General features: G+C 39.8%; 1 protein-coding gene across 1 annotated transcript in view; it reads left to right on the forward strand.

Moving 5' to 3' along the window:
• The window catches only part of ZFAND3 (zinc finger AN1-type containing 3), a gene marked incomplete at its 5' end in the record, with an annotated part of 214,161 nt that overhangs the window by 155,106 nt on the left and 38,267 nt on the right, over positions 1-20,788 (forward strand). The window contains one exon of the mRNA XM_079712639.1: positions 3,351-3,416. Coding sequence (XP_079568765.1) covers positions 3,351-3,416 — 66 coding nt within the window. The remainder of the gene's footprint in view (positions 1-3,350; positions 3,417-20,788) is intronic.

A 20,788-nucleotide genomic window follows, 5' to 3' on the forward strand; every position in this document is an offset into this window, starting at 1 on the left:
GAGACCATACTCCAGCCCCCCTCTCAGACATAGCCAACTCCATTCCTTGATAGAACAGATGCCCTAAGTTTGACCCTTACCATCAACTCTCAAAATTACTTTGTTTGCTATACCCACATGGGACTCATGTTATATTTTTATTGTTGTGGACTCAAACCTGAAAAGGTTCCCCTTGAGTGGCCCTTAATCTCCTGCATTCATTTTAACAGTTGATTTGCAGTTAATTGTGTAAGGGTAGATACCTTAATTTCCTGTGGTTACTCCTTTTATTTGAGAGTATAGGAATTTTATATGACAACACAATTAGTGTATAGAATATATATACAGTGCTCATGTGCATCTGTTCTGGAGTTTAAAGAGTCATAGGTTATAGTCTACCAGACCAAATTTAATTCCAAGCTCTCTGTTTATAATATTGTCCAATTTGTCTCGTCAAAGCTGGGATATATTATCACTGCCAGTTACTCTTGCTGTCCGTTTGTTTTGGCTCAATTATGGTTCTATTTGTACTTTACTATAATGTAGTGAATACTTTGGATTGGGTTGTTAGTTTAACAAGCTCTCTGGAGAACACTTTCATGATGATGCATGTTGAGATATGCTAGGTAGCCTTGAAGTTATTTGAGTATTTGCCAAAACCTACAGAAATTCATTCATTAGGAATTTTCAAAAAGATAAACTTTCAACCTACAAATGAGGTAAAGATTGCGTTTGTAAACATGGGAGTGTTAATTCATGAGTCCCAGCCAAATTTCTTTAGGGGTTTTGATTTAACCAGTTTCTCTCTGCTCTTATAATTTTACTGAATGAATTATTTTATGTCCTTTAAAAAATATTCTGATAGTTAAGCTGTTATTGATGCTTGTGTTTTGTGTGGCTCACGATATTGTGTGAACTCAGTGATCTTCACCATATATTGAGCTGGGAGTTAGTGTTACCAGCGATTGGAACTAACTGGGCTCTTAATATGTACATCGTGCTCAGCTGGTTTAAAAATGTACACTAATCTCTTCCTATGCCCACCCCAGCCTATTGCATCCAAATTTCCAGAGTCAAGATTTGGGAATCTTTTTAAAAATGTACCCTTGAACTTTCTGGATTCCAGAAATGTTCCAGTATTTTTATCTGGTGGTTGTTACACAATTATATATATGTTAAAATCCTTCAAGGTATATACTTAAGATTTGTGCACTTCATTCTAGTATTTCATTCTCTTTATGTTAAACCTCAGTAAAAAAGGGTTTTTAAAAAATGTACATTACTCTACTGATTCAATCAAGTGGCTTGCGGTGATCACTTATTGAACACTATTAAGTGCCCTTTGTCCATACAGTCATGACCCAAGAGTAGATGACAAAGTGAGTCTTGACCCTTGGGTGCATAAAACCTCATGGGAGAGAAAGTGAAGATACATAACATAAGGCTTTATAGTTTATGAAGTCTTTTGGTACAGATGATCTCATTAACACTGTGGCTTATGGGCAATTTTAACTATCCCCATTTCTTTTGTTAAAGAAACTAAGGATCACTTACCCAGGATTACTCAGTAAATAAAGAATAGTTGCAGGACTTAACTACTTATGTTCCCAGAAATAAGAATGATTCATTTAACAACAAAAAAACAAAAGACAAAAAAATCACGCATGGAGGCAGAAGCTATAACATTTTATGGAGCTACAGAGCCAGTGCCCAGAGGGTTTCGAGGATGTGGGGTCTGTATTAGGTTTTCTTGCAGCTCATTGTCTCTCCATGTTACTTATTTTTATGTCACCAGTGCCTATTTGGGCCTCCTCTGGAATTTTAGTATGTTAAGCTTTCTCTGGTGAATGTGACATTTGTAGAAAAATTTTCAATTGAAATGCCCTGTTCTTTTGGTCTTTCTAATTTTTAATTTATTCTTGCATCATTTTCAAATCCTTGAGAAGTATTTCCACGTGATGCTGGCCAGTGATGAATAATCCTTCCTCCTGATTACATTTAGCATTTATTACTTGTTCCATATTCTTTGGCAGTTGATCATTTTGCATCCAGCTCTTTTTTGCTATCATGTATTGTTCTTTGTTTAAGTAAACAGATTTTATCTTTCTAACAACATTATAAGCCCCAGAGCATGAGACTAACCTGTGGTGGCACATAGTAGGTATTTGCTAAGTGCTCTTTGACATTAACAACACACTTACTTGGTTTTCCTCCCTTTTCCTATTTCTCCTCTGTGTCTTTTTACACCCACTAAGGTTTGCTGCTGTTACGGCCATGGTATAGGAAAGAGTAGACTAATGATGAACTTCTTAGGTGGTATCTCCAGGTTCCAAAACCCACGGATCTTGGTGGCATAAACTCTAGGAACAGGTCTCTGAGCTCTTCCATCTTTCCTTCCTTTCTGATGAGTAACTTCAGTGATATGAGGTCTCGTCATAGGTGACATAAAACTATGCTAAGAAATCATGTTCCCTTTGCTATAGTCACCTGGGGAGCTTTTTCAAAATATATGTGTAACATTTGCCTGTGTGTCCCATTTCTTGATGATCATCACTACTGCCCCTCCCAGGGCATGTCAAAAACCACAGGTCTCCATGTTTACACAGTAACTTCCTATTTCAGTAGGTAAGGCATAGTTGATTAGATGTGTTGGAGTATATATCAATATCAGCTTAAGAATTTGTTGGTGGTCCTGATTCTGTAGAATCAAATTACTGCTTTTCAAGCCTTCGCCCACTGACTGACGATATCTCTTGCATATTCTTGAATTACACCTATCCGTCAGATCCCTGGGCCCACAAAGATTGCATGAAGGCTCTCTTGGTATCATATTTTTATAATTAAACTAGATATTCTTCCTTAGTCAGCAGTGCTGTCTTTAAATATTACAGTGATCCTTATTTCTTCTGACAAGCTGTTTGTTCTTCAGGGAGTCCCCCCCACTTTAAATAAGGCCAGTTTTGCAGTAAATTCAAAGGTAGGGTGACCACTGAGATAAGCCTGAGAAGGAGTACACCTGCTTATTTCTCTGTGGAAAAACTCATTTCCCCAAACTTATGGGTAATTTACTCTTACCCAGATCAGAATTCTAGTTAAAATTTTTTTCTTTAATGTCTTAACATTATGTGAGACTCGATTATTTTTTATGAAAAGCATGTTATAATGTAGAAAGAATATGGACCTGTAGACTAAATAACTGAACTAAGAATTAACTTACCACTACCATCACCACCTTCATCTTTCCTGATACCTCTCCTTATGCATATTTACAGGTTGATCCCTTCCTTTTTAGATTTCTCTTTATCCAATATAGGAGCTCTGGGTATGTGGAGGATATGTCCTAACTGATGTACCTGCTTTTCTGTTTCCAGGTGGGCCATGCACAGATACAGCTCATGTCTCGTTAATCACACCAACCAAAAGATCCTGTGGTACAGGTATGTACATCATTCTTATCTGGATTCATTCTTACCTGAATTATTCACAGGCATTAGCTACTGGTTTTAATGCAGTGACCTTGCCAGAGTACGCTCTAATTTCTTCCATGATTTGTGAAGTGATGTATTATGTGCTTAGTATTGGGAGTGGGGTGTGAGCAGAGGTCGGAGTGATGCTCTTGGAGGTCTGATTCACTGAGTTAATGCTGGCAGCTAGAACCAAGAAGGTGGACATCAAAATCTACCTACTTCCCAATGTCTGAAGAATGTTATTAAGACCTAAGCCATACAGAAAATGCAAATCATTGCCCAGTTTCTAGCATGTGGTTAATTTGTATAAGTCATGGACCTACTAAAAAAAAAACATTATTTAAATGATGGCTGGAGAGTGAAAGAAGTTGTAGTACAGATAATCAGTTTAACTGACTAGTATAGTGTCCTAATAGTTTTAGAAAATTATTTCCTTTCATTTGTGCTAAAGCCATGGGGTGTGCTGAAATCATTCTTTTCAGATACATGGAGTCCCCAAAAAACCTTTGTGCATCTGTGACATTTGTATTAAGCATGAAGCCATGAATCTTTTTTTTTTTTTTTTTTTTTTTGCGGTACGCGGGCCTCTCACTGTTGTGGCCTCTCCCGTTGCAGAGCACAGGCTCCGGACGCGCAGGCTCAGCGGCCATGGCTCACGGGCCTAGCCGCTCCGCGGCATGTGGGATCTTCCCGGACCGGGGCACGAACCCATGTCCCCTGCATCGGCAGGCGGACTCTCAACCACTGCGCCACCAGGGAAGCCCGAAGCCATGAATCTTGTAGCTCTCTAAAGAGCACTCATAATGCCCATTGCTCCCTTACTCTGTAGCTTAATTTATTTTTGACAGTATTTGCCTTTTTAAGTAATGCTGCCTGCTATTTAGAGTATCTTAAGGATTATATTTGAAAGAGTCAAAATAATTATTTTGTTTTTCTAAAGGTCGCAAAGTATTTTTCATAACTTAAAAAGTCCTTTTAACTCCCCAGCAGAAATAGCACAAACTACTTCTGTGTACAGACTTAACACTGAAACCTCAACCCCTTTAAATGCTCATAGTTTTGATGTTAACCTCATACAGGCCTGTCCTTGCACAGTTTCAGAGTAACATCCAGGCATTGAACTCTGAGGAACTTTAATTTTACTCTTTTGTTCCAAATGACCGGTTTTGAAGCAGGGCTGTGTGAGATAGTCCTGACATGCTCCCATCCCTCCTGTGCTCAGTACCCAAGCTCCACTGGGTAGTTCCTGATTGAGACAGAAGAGAACTGTGCCCTGGGGTGAGACAGACCGTCCTGCTTAGCCAGAGGGAAGTCCGAGAGCCATCTTCTTACCCACTCCAGCCAGAAGCCTAAAAAAACACTCTAGCCCTTTGATTACAGGTCCAGCTCTTCACACACACACAGGTTACTTTGGTCTCTCTTTTTTCCTTCCAGTTTTGGCCCTCAGGACAGGGTTTATGGTTAGCACTACCAACATGTTCAGGTATCATCAAGGCGTGAGCCTCGAGCACGTTGAGTCATCCTGAGAGATTTAGGAAAGAGACTTGTGTGCTCAGCTTATACACTGAAACTAGTAGGAACCCCTCCTGAATATCATGTACTTGTGTCCTTCATCTTCTAGGCAGATCTGTTTCATCCTTTCTGTTCCCATACTATCTTGTGTATCTAAAAATACTAATACCATTTATTGCATGCTTACTACATTACCAGGCACCATTCAGTATACTTTACATACATGCATATTTAACCTTCAGAACAATTCTGCAAGACAGTTATTCCTCTTTTACAGTTAACCAAGACAGGCACTCAGAAATTTATATATATTTCCTGGGGTAATATTACTAGTAAGTAATAGAGTCAAGACTTGAACACAGATCCTTCCGATCCTAAAGCCTGCTTTTCACTACATCATAATACTGCTTATCATATTTTATTGTAATTATTTATGCTCCTAACCAGACAGTACAAAGCATATCATTGAATGAAATGTGGAGAAAGAGAAACACAGATTTGGAGTTATAGCAGGTAGTGACATAGTTTTTGAAACAGAATTCTAAAAGCAGATCTTGTTTCAGATCCTAGCCTAGCCCCTTACAAAATGTGATTTTAAGTAAATATCTCAAAATTTGTTCTTCATCTGTAAAATGAGGTGATAAATCTCATAGCTTGATGTAAGAAAAGAAATGATACACATAAAGCTTGCATAATAGATCTTCAGTAATGGTAGCTGCTATTATATTGTCTTACCATTAAAGATTATGTGTATACAGTGGCCAATCATTAGATAGTGTTAGTAACACATCAATCGGTATTTTAGGCAGAAAGCAGTTAGAGTTAGAAGTACCAGAATGCATTGCCATGCCTAGTTTCATTAATTGGCTTTATGTTGATCACATTCTTTGTTGCATGTCAGTATTATAGTAGGAACTGAAGGTAATGTTTTAAAGTCTCCTTATGTGAAATGATAAGTGGGACATTGAGCTCTCAGTCACACATTTCCAGGCCTTCTTTTAGGTGAATACATCCCTCTTAACTAGAAAAAGATTGAGGTTTTCTGGCTTGGAAGGAAATTAATGCAATGTGCAGGTCATCTCCTAGAAAGCCTGAAGGAAAGTTGAGATTTCTCACTGTGGACATTAAAGGTCATCAGGTTCAGCTTGCTGTACTTCTTCTCAAGTAGCCAGTCAGTGGCCCCCTCAGGCTCCTCCAGTTAGCCTGAAATAATGGCCCTGACTCTAGAGGACAGAGCTTCCTGATTTTCAGAGGTAAATTAAATGATTTGATTTGAGAACCACAAGCTGACTGTCTTTGTCTCCATCTTTCTCTCTGTCCTAAAATCAGCAGCTTGCCCATGGTGGGGATTCTGAACATTTTTCTTATGAATCAACACTTTTTAGTGTTACATTGCTGGAGTGTTCCTGTATTCTTGGTGTCTAGATTCTTCAAGAATAGGACTCATGCTCTGGTGCTTCTACCTCAAGGGACACAGTGACAATAGCGCTCCTAGAGATCTTCCAGAGCACAGGGCTTCAGGCACAGCTGATAGTAAATAATTACTTTAACACACCATTGTAAAGCAATTATACTCCAATAAAGATGTTAAAAAAAATTACAGTGGTGTCATTTTTTAGGAGCCATAGAGTAAAGCCCTCTGAATTAGATCTTACTGACTCCCTCCCAGCCAATCTATCCGTATAAGTTTGGACCTAAAGCAGCCTCCAGCTTAATAACGACGTGTGCTAGAAAAAGGATACTTAAGCTAGAATAAAGTTTTTAAGTCACTGGTCTCTGAAGAAGGGCATACAAGGTACAGTCTGTGAGGTATGGAGAGAAAATCATAAAAACTCTTTATCTCAGACCTTTAAAATTTCTGTTTTGCAGATTAATTTCATAATTATGTATTAGCCCATATGTATAGTTTAAAATCAGCAAATACACATACAGATATATACATATTAAAGGTACATGGGGGCTTCCCTGGTGGCGCAGTGGTTGAGAGTCCACCTGCCGATGCAGGGGACACGGGTTCGTGCCCCGGTCCGGGAAGATCCCACATGCCACGGAGCGGCTAGGCCCGTGAGCCATGGCCGCTGAGCCTGTGCGTCCGGAGCCTGTGCTCCGCAACGGGAGAGGCCACAACAGTGAGAAGCCCACGTACTGGGGGGAAAAAAAAAAGGTACATGGCCAAGTGTCTTAGATGGGAGTGCGCACTTAAAAAATGTTAGTGACCTCTTCAGTACACAGGTCATTTTCTTTTTAGTACTTTGCAAATTAGATCTAAAGGTTAGCATTAGATCCATTATTAGTAAGTCAAGGAACGAATGTAGCCTGAGTGGTTGATAAGTGTCTCTATTTGTATCTCAGGTGACTACTGTTTGATCATAGGGTATTGTGATTTAGAGAGGTGGACAGCAGTGCAGAGTGGTGGGTCTGTAGCCATCAAAAGTGAGAGAGGGGAGGGGACCCTTTAAGAAATTGTTCTGTTGTAGCTGTGAGTCTTAAGAAGCAGATTGCAAAAGGCAGCAGTAGTGGCAAATTAAAGATCAGTTCGTGTTTGTGAGCTTGGTGGGAAAGGCTTTTCTTTAGATGCTGGCTTTTAGTCACATAGCATTAACAGTTAAACTCGGTGATCTTTAGATGGAAAAAAATAATGGCACCTTGATCATTTTGGTATTTAAGAGAGGAAAAATTAAGTGCAGGTGTGTGGCTTTGTAGCGCTCTGGGATATCTACAGTCAGCAAAGACTGCCAAGTCCCAGGTTGCTTTTGGTTAGAATGTGAGAGTTAAAGTATATCACACCTTCAGATTACTAGAGAACGCTTACATTTCTTCAAAGAGCTCAGAATGTTTTGCACATGTGCCCTTGTTAATTCTCACAACAGTCCTGCCAAGAACACGTATATTGTGAAGGAAAGAGCTCGCTTTCTTGGCAACAGACTACCAGAAGATTCCCTCTTGTCCTTCATCTTTTCTAACTATCAAGTTATACCTTAAACAAAACTTGTAATCTGAGCTGCAGTCATCTCCTTTAGTCAACTTTTTTGGGAATGTATTTGGATACTTAGGTGAATACCTTCATGAGGTCATATTTTTATGTTTAAAGTGCCTTGTGGGGAAGAGTTTTGTTGCCTTTTCTTAGGATTTCTTATTTAAAGACATGTTATGTAATCTTTTTTTGGTAAGACTTAATTTGGAGAGTTACAGCAAAAGAAATGTTATTTTGTATTTTATTTGTTGGAGCTTGCCACTGATGAACCTTAAAATTTAAGCTATAATAGGCAGATGGAACCATGCCTTCCTTGTCTTAAATTTCCTTGGAGAATTTAGTCTCCCTCCAGTAGAATCCTTAACAGTGACCAACCCAAGAACCCTACTCCTTCCAAGTGGGGCATTAACCAGTTCTTAGCTCTAGGCCCTAGGTTGAGTTTATCAAGGTTGACTTTTTAGCGCATGAAAAAAAGCAATTTGCTCCTTCCCCAGTTCACCACTCTTATATGGCTTTTTTGTTTGTTTTTTCATTTTATAGTCCTTTCATTTCTGAAGTTAAAATAAGAAAAAAGTTACAGACAAGTTTACAGACTAGGTGGTCCTGTCAACAGACTTTTACTCCACTATATCTTATATTCACTTTTACTCTTCTTCCAGCAAGCATGTTGAGTAAATAATATTCTCTCTGATAGACTTGAAAAATGATGGTTTTAAAATGCTGTGTGGGGCTTCCCTGGTGGCGCAGTGGTTGAGAGTCCGCCTGCTGATGCAGGGGACACGGGTTCGTGCCCCGGTCTGGGAGGATCCCACATGCCGCGGAGCGGCTGGGCCCGTGAGCCATGGCCGCTGAGCCTGCACGTCCGGAGCCTGTGCTCCGCAACGGGAGAGGCCACAACGGTGAGAGGCCCGCGTACCGCAAAAAAAAAAAAAAAAAAAAAATTGCTGTGTGTATGTTAAAAATGTGATTATGATTAGTAGAATAGCAAGTAAAATAACCATTTGTGGGGCCATAAGGGAGCTGTAGTATTGCCTAAGATGAAAGCAGATGGGACTAGAAACTGTCCCATTAAACATCAAGGCAGGTTTTCCCAGAAAGAATCGTCTTTCCACTCTGTAAGAAGCATATGCTAATTCATTTTAACTGTATATCCCTTGCCTGACCTCCCCTCCCCTCCCCTCTCCTCTTTCTTCTTTTCTTTGCTAAAGCACATGTTTATCCTTTTGGGTCACCTATTTCAGTGTGATGAACCGTGACATGAACTAGATAGCCTGGTATTGTTCATTGTTTCCTTTTTTTCCCCAAAAACCTTTTCTTGACTCACTTCTCTCAGGCAGCCTGCTCATGATATTATTGTCTGTTCGTACAAAGACAAGAGTAGAAACTCCTTTTCACCTGGCAGTTCAGAGAAGATTGATGTGCTAAACACTTTCCACATCAGTGTTCAGATGCCAGTTAAAGGGAAATGTCTCATTGTCGATATGTTACCAAGAGGTTTATATAAGATCTTTTAAATTGATCCAGAAGCTAAAGGGTGGTAGTGTTAAATCAGAGGTGGCCCTATAAATCTTAGAAATACCTACAGTTGTGTGTTTTATCTCCTGGTAGGTTCAATATTCATGGAAACAGTGCATTTAATCCCAGAGAGTTGAGTGGGTGACTATAGACTGTATTGGTCAATATCATACACTGTAGGTAACTCTTCTCAGAAGGACTCTGTGAAGCTTTAAAGGAAGGAAGGTGGCTTTGGGTGTGAGTTCAACTATGTAATTCAGTTCTTTTTTCATTCTTTTTTTTCTGGTCCTTCAGATATAGCTTTTCCCTCAGGTCTGCAATATCAGCATTTGAGATAGAAAATTAGAAATTTGACCTACTTATGTAATATGCAAGTTCCCATCAGGAGAATATTAGGGAAGATACAAACCTTTCATTTTTTTATTAGCATTTTTTAAAACATCTTTATTGGAGTATAATTGCTTTACAATGGTGTGTTAGTTTCTGCTGTACAACAAAGTGAATCAGCTATATGTATACATATATCTCCATATCCCCTCCCTCTTGCATCTCCTCCCACCCTCCCTATCCCACCCCTCTAGGTGGTCATTTTTATTAGTATTTAATGTAACCATTGAAGAAAGATCAACATGCTAAAACTGTCACGGCAAGGGGAAAAGTATTAAAAAAAATGTTTTACCTTGTGCACTCATCATCTTGTGTCCTGGGGTGGGGGACGAATACCAAATATTAGGCAAGACTGCAAAAATTTCTCTAATCTAGAAGGTGTCATCTTGCTATGTTTAACATAGGAAAAAAGCCACAGGTTATCATGGTATGCTGCAGTGATTGTTTACTGACAGTGGTTTTTGTCCATTGAGTGGATAACTGGGAAGGGAGATAATCTACTAAATGCTTTTTCTTGTGGGTTTTTTTTGTTTTGTTTTTTTGGTAAAAAGTTTAATTGCTTGATTTGTTGCATATATTAAAGAATAGAATGAGGTAGCCAGGTTCATTATAATAAGATGATTTGATACTCGATGATTTGATACTCAATATGTAAATAATATCAGGTAAGTTTAAAGGACCTCACACGATGTATAGATTTCAGAAAAGCTTAAGGAAAGCTTACTGTTTTTCATTTGTACCCCTAAATGAGAGTTAGGCCCCATTGCCACCAATTGCTGTGTTTGTGTTATAGGCCAGCTAGACTTGTATGTGTAAGTTTGCTGAACTTGAAGTCAGAGGCTTGTTTCAGAGGCCTTGGCTGAGTTTTAACTTGTGAGAAACAGTGGCTCCCCCTCTGAGAAAAGGCTGATACAAGTGAATATCAAGCCAGGGTGCCAGCCTTGTCAAGAGGAATTTTTGCACTTGAAGGATAAAAATGCACTTCAGTATAAAGAGGAAAAGGAAGTGTGATGAGCTTTGTTGCTGTTTTGTGTGTGTGTGTGTGTGTGTGTGTGTGTCCCCGTCTGTCCTAGGCTTTGGTGTTGAGCTGCTTGTGGTCCCCGTGCTTTGTGCAAATTCAGGTTGCTTGGATCCTTGAATGCAGTTACAACTGTTTTTTTGCCTTTATGGTCATTTATTTTATCACAGCTTGCACTCTTACCAAGGAGAAAAGCCCTGAACTTCCATTAATTAGTTGTTCTATTGCTCCACTGGGGCAAAATGCCTGAGCCAACACTATTTAAAAAGGATATCAAGGGAATTTAATACCCCTCTCCTCCTTTGAAACTTTTGGACTTTTTGGGGGGTGGATTTGGGGGGTGCCTTCCAGGTTCTGCTCCATAGCACTTGTGTGCCTGCTGGAGGGCAGCGTGTTAGAAATGTGGCTTTCCTGAAGCAGTCTTAACCAGGAGCGGGATAGAACAACCACAGAGCTGCATTATAAATCATCCGAGCCTCACAATGATACTGCCCATTAAGGAGACTTTTTTTTTTCCTGCCCTCCTCAGTTCCTGGCTGTACTAATAGAACAGCACATCAAGCAAGGCTGTAAATAAAAGTTATTACCTAATAGGTGTGTGCTGAAGTGGAACGGACGGAGCTGAGGCATGGAGCCCTTATTACTGCTCATCAGCAATTATAAACAGGATAAAGTGTCTGGGACTTGCGCTGATGCAGTGAGGGCTAATAGAGGCTGGGAATGACACTAGGCTGTGATAGGATGATGTATGCTGATGGGTTTTTACTGCCTCATCGTGCTGCTTGCTTCCAAGACAAGTTGTGTTATCCATTTTCCTGCTTGCTCATCTATCTGCAGAGGCATCGCATTGCCTCTCCTGCCAGCAGGTGGGCTGGCATTTATTCTTCATACCTGTGTCTGCTTCTAAGGCACCCCCGTTGAGAAGAGTTTCAGAAATATTTCATAATCATGGCCAATTAAAGCCGTGATCTTATTGTATTGCCTGCTGTTGTGGTTATAGATCACATCTTCAGAAGTGGTTGCTTACATGGAATATAGGACAAGTGGAAACACTGTAGTCAGCCAGTCTAGTACTTTATTAAAAGACTGCTGTGACAGAGTCCTGTAGTAGATTCTGTAGGAACATGCAAAAGAAGTGATAAACATGTATCTTGCCCCTGGGAGCTTATACCATAAAGAGACAGAATAAGTACAGAAACATAAATACAACTAATTCCAGCTTTAGAGAGCAAGAAATGTAACTAATGTTTATTTTTAAAAGTGAGGACAGTGGGGCTTCCCTGGTGGCGCAGTGGTTGAGAGTCCGCCTGCCAATGCAGGGGACATGGGTTTGTACCCCGTCCGGGAAGATCCCACGTGCCGCGGAGCGGCTGGGCCTGTGAGCCACGGCCACTGAGCCTGCGCGTCCGGAGCCTGTGCTCTGCAACGGGAGAGGCCACAACAGTGAGAGGCCCGCGTACCGCAAAAAAAAAAAAAAAAAAAAAAAGTGAGGACAGGGAGGATAAATTATGCTAATTATTAAGAGAAAATATACAAATGTGGGTTTTTTTTTTTCTTTTAAAGAATTATCTTCTTGGTGAAATGCTTAGAATTTAGTGCCTTAGTATGAGGGTTACGGTTAGAGTTAGGGTTAGTGTTAGACTAACCTAAAGTGATAGAGGGCTACTGGCGTGTGGAGGGAAAGTCCAGCAGTGGGGATTATGTTTTCCAGTGAACAGAAAGCTGCAAATAAACAACCTGGCAGTGCTCTTGAGTAGCAGATAAGCACCTAATACTTGGGAAAATTGAGATACAGCTCTGTTGAACTTTGATCACTCAACATCACTAAATCACAGTGATTAGACCTTTGCAATAGGAGAAATCTTTGCAGAGCCACAGAGGAATGCTTTTAAAACGGTTTACCAGTTTGATCCCCGGAGTTTATGAGCATTCTGGAGTTGCTGTTTGTCACTTGTGCCTTTAAGTGAATACACCTCTTTATGCAGTACCTTCAAAACTAATCTACCAGGAGACCTCCTGCTGTTAGAGAAATTGTAGTTTTTCTATGGAGTTCTTTGATGCCTTAAGTTATTTTAAAGGAGCCTGATAGATTATAATCTCAATATTACAAATCAGATAAACCAAGAATTAATGTGATAGGAGTCCTTCATTGTGTAAAATGTCTGGCCACTGGGTTATATGGATAGGTTTTTTTCCTTTTGCGAATTAATATTTGACTTACCAAAGAGCCAGTTCATTCAGAGTGCTCTGTGGTAGTGGCCAGTGGAATGGAGGAATAAAGGTAACTGAGAAAAATGTTTTAAAATAATAATAACAGGATTTGATGACTGATTAGAGTTGGCTGAAGAAAGCATGCAAAGTTTATAAACTTGGGGAACTGAGGGAAGAAAGATGTGACTGATGGCAGGGAGGGAATGGGAAGAAAAACTCGTTGAATGTATTTTCAGTTTTTGATGAGCTAGATTGTAGATTGTTGTAGATTGTCCTGTAGAAAGTTAAAAATATAGACCTAGTTTGGGAATCATCGATCTTGAAGCAGTGATGAAAGGTGTGCAAGTGGGTAAGGGAATGAATACAGAAGAACAAGGGGCTAAGGGTTGTACTTAAGGGGCTGGGAAAGAGAAGAGGAGCCAGTCAGTTAAGGAAGCTAAAGAAGGGAGAAAACTTCGTACAGCATCATGAAAGAGTTATGAGAAGAGGGGCCAGGAAATATGAGGACTAAGGAAAGCTGTTGCCTATGGGTAGCAGAAGATCATTGGAGAACCTGAAAGAAGTTACTGTCATAGTCATATGGTGGGAAACCAAAGCCTGATGGAAGGTCATTAAAGAGGCATTTGATAACAAGGAAATAAAGGCAGCAGACAAGTGATTCAGTTAAGGAGTTAGTTGGGCCATTAAAAACCAATAAATAGTGCTGGTTGGAGGGAGAATCAGGATCAGGCATTTCTTGATGCAGAGGTGGTTAAGATAGGGAAATATTTTACCCTTGTTAAGATACAAAGGGAAAGTACAAAAAGAAGGGAAAGAAGTGGAAAATATTAGAGGAGGAATAGAAAAGGTGCACAAGCAAGATTCTTTAGAGGCAGAAACCCAGAAGCATTAGTTCCCTCCTACTAGAGTATAAGCCAAGAGATACAGATATAGATAAATAGGTTTTCTCTTTTAATATATAGACAGCTGAGACAAGGTGCACTACGGAGTTCATCCTTGAAGGTCATCATTTTCTGAATAAATAGATCATACAGCTATCAGTAGCAGCAGAGAACTGAGAGAACTACTGTGGACTGAGGGGGGAAAACAGGATTTCTAAATAGTAGCTAATCCAAACTGTCATTAAATAGTTTAAATTTATATTGGGGCAAAGTGAGACTTTCTCTGGCTACTATATTTAACCCAGAAGAAAAGCATGAAGAGAGAATAAGTGGTACTCATTTCTTTTTTTAATTATATGTTTTCATTTTTACAAAAGTAACACATGGTAGCACATCATAACCCAGAATAGTTTATAAGAGAAAGATAGTGTAGAGATGGTCCCACCCCACAAAACTGAACAGCATCTCTCTCTTGACAGTTTCTGTTTTAGTAGTTGCACTCTTTACGTTTCCTTTTTACTAACTGGAAGAAAGAAAAAATGCTTATATTCGTGCTTTTTGAGATGTCAACTGGTTTGAAACATGAAGATTTAGCTCACACAGTTCCTCATCCCAGCATTTGAAATGTATGTTATTTGTTTTCAACCTTTTCTTTCTTAATCCATCAATTTTCAGCACCATCTATTAATGAGGATATTAGTGCCTGTGATAAGAGGTACTACCTTATCATACCTCCTGTCAGCTACACTTATACTTTTTATATTGTCACAGTTGTTAACTATTTATTTTTGGCCTATAGCCACAAGCAAATCTTCCTTGTTATGTCCATAGGTTGTTTTTTTAAATTGAAAGCCAATAAATGACATTTATATTATTATGACTCTGTAAATGTTGTTCCCTGCCAGGAGGCCAAGTTATATGATAGGAATAGATTGCTTTTTCTGTGGGTCTGATGTCACAGTGCCTGGGCCTGTAAGGAGAATGTTCTTACATCAAAGCCAGATCAGGTTTTGTTGTTGTTGTATTCCATCAGTTGCTCAAAAATCATGCCACATTTTAGTTTGCTTTATATTTGGATCGTAATTTTTTTAATACAGTTTTTTTTCCTTGGAACTTATACTTGCCTTTCTTTTTTTCTAACCTGTATTTATACCTTTCACTCAAGACCTCCCTCCTGGAGCCCACCATCTTTCTGCCTCAATCTAGACTAGATGTTTTATAAGCCTATTTTGTCACCTCAGAATTTCCCTTTACTGTTCTCTCTTTTATTCCCTCATTTTTTGAAATACAACCCCAAAGTAAGTTCCTCAGAGAAAGAGTGTTGGGATTCTTGCATATCTGAAAATGTCTCTTCTGTCCCCAGCTTGATGGAAAGTTTGATTAAGTATAGATTCTTGGATGAAAATCATTGCTCCCTTGTTTTCTAACATTTCATATTATTGTTGAGAAGTCAGATGACACTGATACTAAGTAGTATAGCTGGGATTTTTCCACCTCGAGAACTGTTAGGATCATGTTTTTATTCTTGGTGTTCTAAAATTTGTAGTAAGTATCTGGTGGTCATCCTTTTTTTTCCCCATTCAAGATGCTGGATACTTGCTAGGCCCTAAGATCTGAAGACTGACATACTCCTTCATGGAGCTGCAGACTGTCTTTGATATTCCCCAACCCAATGTTCTCTTCTCTTTTGGGACTCATAATATAGATGTTGGACCTGCTAGATTGGTGATCTTGACCTCCTTTCTTATAGTCTCCATCTCCTCTCTGTGTTCTGGGTAATTCTGTTGACTTTATCTCTCAGCTTTTCTTTTGATTGCATTGCAACAATCAAGTTTTCAATGCGCTTGCTCTGGTTCTCTGAAGGTTTCTTTTTCATAGTATCCTATTCTTGCTTATGGATATAATAAGAATTACTATCATATAGTAATATCTTCTTTTTTTAAGCCTTGTCTCTCTCTCTCTCTCTCTCTCTCTCTCTCTCTCTCATCGAACCTGAGCCCCCTGCGGTGGAAGCGCGGAGTCTTAACCACTGGACTGCCAGGGAAGTCCCATGTAGTAATATCTTCTGACTGTATTAATTAGTGGTTAGACTTGGGCTCTTCTGTTTGCTGAGTTCTCTGTGATTGCTTTGAGGCCAGTTTTCCTATTTATCTTTGTCTTTTACTTCATGCTTCAGGTTCTCCTCACTTGCCTGGTGAAGCTTGGTTTTCTGTTGACTTTATTTATGTGTGTGTGTGTATATATATATATATATATATATATATATATATATATATATACACACACACACTTATTTTTGGCTGCGTTGGGTCTTTGTTGCTGTGCACGGGCTTTCTCTAGTTGTGGTGAGTGGGGGCTACTCTTCGTTGTGGTGCGGTGGCTTCTCTTGTTGGGAGCACGGGCTCTAGGCACGTGGGCTTCAGTAGTTGTGGCTCGCGGGCTCTAGAGCGCAAGCTCGGTAGTTGTGGTGCATGGGCTTAGTTGGGCCGCAGCATGTGGGATCCTCCTGGACCAGGGCTCGAACCTGTGTCCCCTGCATTGGCAGGCGGATTCTCAACCACTGTGCCACCAGGGAAGTCCCTCTGTTGACTTTTAAGAGAAAAGGCCTAGATGGGTGGGCAGGGTTTCTACCATGCCTCTTTCTTTTTTTTTTTTTTTTTTTTTGCGTTAACGCGGGCCTCTCCCTGTTGTTGCCTCTCCCGTTGCGGAGCACAGGCTCCAGACGTGCGGGCTCAGCGGCCATGGCTCATGGGCCCAGCCGCTCCGCGGCATGTGGGATCTTCCCGGACCGGGGCACAAACCTGTGTCCCCTGCATCGGCAGGCAGACTTTCAACCACTGTGCCACCAGGGAAGCCCCCAATGCCTCTTTCTTGAATGGGAATTTTTACTGGGGCTCTGTGTGGAATGGAGTGGGGATGAGGTGTTAACTGGCAGGGTCGTTGTGAGGAAGTTAAGAACCTGATGGAGGAGGAAGACTGGACTACGAGGAACCATAGAAATGGCTTTGCCTAGGCAGGTCATTCAGTTTCTCTAGACAGGAGCTGTCCAGATTTCTGCCAGGTAAATGTGGCCTGCTGCCAAAACCAGTATAGTTGTTTTTCAAAAAAAGAAACAAACAAACAAAAGTGTTTTCAGTGCAACCCCTACTTTCTGCCCTGCTTCTCATTCTGCTTCTCTTAAGTCTTTTCCTTTGCACGCAGCAACCACCTCTGCAGTCACCAAGTTTCAGCCTTAACCCACTCCCGTTGCTACCACCGTCTAGAGATTTGTTTAAAATCTCTTGCTGATTATGTTAAACACACACAATTATATTTATTGCAATGGGTTCATTCTTGTTATTTTTGTGCTTTTATTTCAGTTGGGTCTGGGGGTTGGGATCAGAGGAAAATGTGTTTAATCCTCTTGAACTAAAAGTTATCTGGGACAAAGTCAGGATTGTGCTTCCTGATTTAATCATTGGTGGAAGACAGAAGGAAAGGGTAGCCTCAGTAGTATGTGGTTCTTTGGAAATCTAGGGGATAGGATTGTACCCAAGGTAAAGCCCCTAATCCTGAAGGGAAGGGAGATATACGTGTTCATGGTTGAGAATGGGGGCCTCTAGAGGCAGACCACCTGGGTTCACATTCCAGTGCCCCCTTTTACCAACCATGTAACTGGAAGAATAATCGTACCTCTCTGTGAGCCTTGATTTTCTCTTCTGTAAAATAACAGACCCAGCTATTGAGTTGTTATTGAGGGAAATGAAATAATCTATTTAAAGTACGTAGTGCCTGATAAATGCTCAGTAGGTAATAGAGATGTGGACAGAATGTACCTGATGGTCTGAATGAAAGGAAGGTAAAGAGGAGTTTGAGGGAGTGTGGAGGAAAGTGAGAAAGATCTCACATCACTCACATGATCTGGTTGGACAAAGAGGTGGAATCAGAAGCTGGTAATGAGGGCCCGAGGCCAAGCAGATTGGAGAGTGCAGACCTGGAAAGGAAGTGAGGATAGTGGAGTCAGGGGCATTTAGCAGCCCTGTTTCAACAGATGAGGGCGGTAATGACAGAAAGCCCAGAAAACCCCTTCTTAAGAAAACTGGGCATCAGAACGAGTAAATCAAACTTCTTTTTTGTTCTGTTTTGTTTCTAGGCCTTGTTTTAAAAGTAAAATTTTACTGTATGTGTTGGTATAAAGTAATTCTTACAGAAATTTCACAAGCTTACTTTCCAAAAAAAAAAAAACAAAAAACAATAAATACTCTTATTTTCTGAGCTCTTCTCTAAGTTTTTATACTTATAATTGAGAAATCCTTCTTTCTGAGGCAAATCACAATTTAAGAGCCGCAGAGGGTTGATAGTTTTCTTGTAGTTAAAATCTTGATAAAAAGACTGGCTGTTGCATCCTAACAACATGAGAGAACTTTAGCCAATAAATTTACTTCTTTGTGATTAAAAGTCAGACAGTTTAAACTTGGAAACATTCCTGTCATGGGGGACTTCATATTGTGATTAGTTATCCGAACAGCCAAGTGCCTCTGTGGGCTCAGTTAACCAGCCTCCCGCCACATATGTATAATTATTTTTAGTGCATACACACACTCTGCTATAAAAGCTTATTTGGCCCTATGCTCCCCGCCGTTCTGAATTCTCTGTTTCATTACCAGTATCCACCCACAGAGTTTCAGAAAGCCATTCCCAAATACCAGAACCACAACTCAGAATTTTAAATAAACCACATCTCTATTAGCTTAATGGACAGAGGAATTAGTTGCATGCTATGCATTTCCCACATCCATCCACCCTTTCAAAAATTTATTAAAAATGTATACATATATAAGCAAGAAAACAGGGCATTTAACTCAGATTGTTAACTTTTCTGTTACTTTGGCAAGGGATAAAGAAAAAATACAGGAGACAGTCTTTAAGATTTTTACCTTGAATGTGGGCCAGACTTTACTTGCAAAAAAAGTATTTTGGGTACCGCTTCTTTGTTTCTAGAGAAAGTTGAAGGACTCTTCTCCAAAGATGTTATTACATTACAGCTTGAATTATGTGTTCAAATATGCAGGGTCGCTTTTAAAAGAAAGTTGTGCTGGGGGCGGGGGTTGTGTAGTACTGATTTGAAGGGGAAGTGTTAGCTGCAGCAGGCTGTTTTCCAGCTTGGCATTAACTGATAGTTCCTGTAACAAGGGTTCAGAACTATTTTTTCTTTGGCTTCCTGTTGATAAATCCATTTCTAAAAGATTAAAATCACATCTTAAGGTCTTGGTCATCATCCTTCCTGGAACAGCTGTTGCAGTGATTGATACAATTTAAAATGGATCCTTATTGGAATTGGAGGAAGTATAGACTAAGAGAGTGACAGGTACAAGTCTGTGACTAATCATTAAAGTGTACTTACAGATAAGTGTTGACTTTAACTACAAACCTGGAGAAGCATGAGCTTTGACCTTACTGTTGATTACCTGCTACAATTGTTTGGTCATGCACTTTCCCATCAGACCTAAGCAGTATCAACATTTCTGGGAAGGAATTCAGCAGGCACTCTAGCCAGTCATCTCTAAGTATGAAGAAAGCTGCCTTAAGAAAAGACAGTATGGCTACTCTGGGATATAGTGGTTGTTGCTTTTTTAACAGTTTCGGACTTAAAGAAATTTTATGAGAAGATAATTCTCAGGAACTCCCCTACCCAGATTCCCCAAATGTTAACATTTTACCACATTGGCTTTCTTTATTCTCCTCTCTATTCACCCCCTCCGTGCACGTGTGTGTGTGTGTGTGTGTGTTATAGCCACATCCCTAACCATTTCAGTAATTACCTTTTTATACTAAAACTTCAGTGTGTAATTCTTAAAATCAAGGTATTGTCTCATAGCTACAGTACAGTTTTCAAAGTTGGGAAGTTAACATTGATAAAATATATAGTTGATTTTTTTTAGTATGGTTCATAGTGTGGACATCTTGATAAATCATAATTCTGTAAGTGAAGAGTGTTGAGCAAAGTTGGTTGAATTGAGGTTGAAATGCTAGATGCTTGTTCCTCATGTGTCAAATATGGACTAAAGATAAATCTTCATAATAATTTTAGGTAGAGTTTCTCGCCTCTGATTTTCCAGCAGCTCATTTTACAAATGGGGTTATTTCTCTTTCCTTCATAAGCCATTTTCTTAAGGCAGCTTTCTTCAACCCCCTACATACTTGGTAGTATCTGCATCAACACTGATACACCCCTGAGTAATGAAAGCCTAACGTACTCATTTGGGGGGGGTGGGAGGGGCCGGGACAAGGCTTTCACTGGGCACTCTTGATCGTAATGTTAAGTCCTAACTTTAGGTTCATTTAGGCTCACATCGGAAGGAGTTAAAATGAGGCACAGATGTATTTATTTTTAAGCTTAAGGATTTACCCTGGGAGTAATGAGTCAAAAGACTAAATCTTGGGTGGAAGAAACTAAGTGATAGGTAGAGAGAGGAACTGAATTAAGTTGATGCTAAATTAGAAACAAAAATAGTTTAAAAACAAATCAGCTATTTAATTTTAGCATCTACTTAGTTATGCATTCAAGCTGATTTTTTTTAAAATAGCAAAATATAAATGTTCAAACATTTTTCCCCCCCTTACATTAAACCTGGAGCACAGCCCACAGGATGACAATCTCTCATTGCAAGATTACCGTCATTAGGAACTTGTCCTCTGTTATAGAGATATTCTTTTTCATTATTATTATTATTTTGTTGTTGAATACCAGTGGAGTACTAAACGCGGCCGATTCTGTCCCTGACCCTAGAGGCTTGCATTATAAGTCAGGCAGACAAAACAATGATAGGCTTCATAGGGGTGAGATGATTTGTGTGGGAATATT

Source organism: Hyperoodon ampullatus (genome assembly GCF_949752795.1).
Source record: "Hyperoodon ampullatus genome assembly, chromosome: 10".
Lineage (NCBI taxonomy): Eukaryota > Metazoa > Chordata > Mammalia > Artiodactyla > Ziphiidae > Hyperoodon > Hyperoodon ampullatus.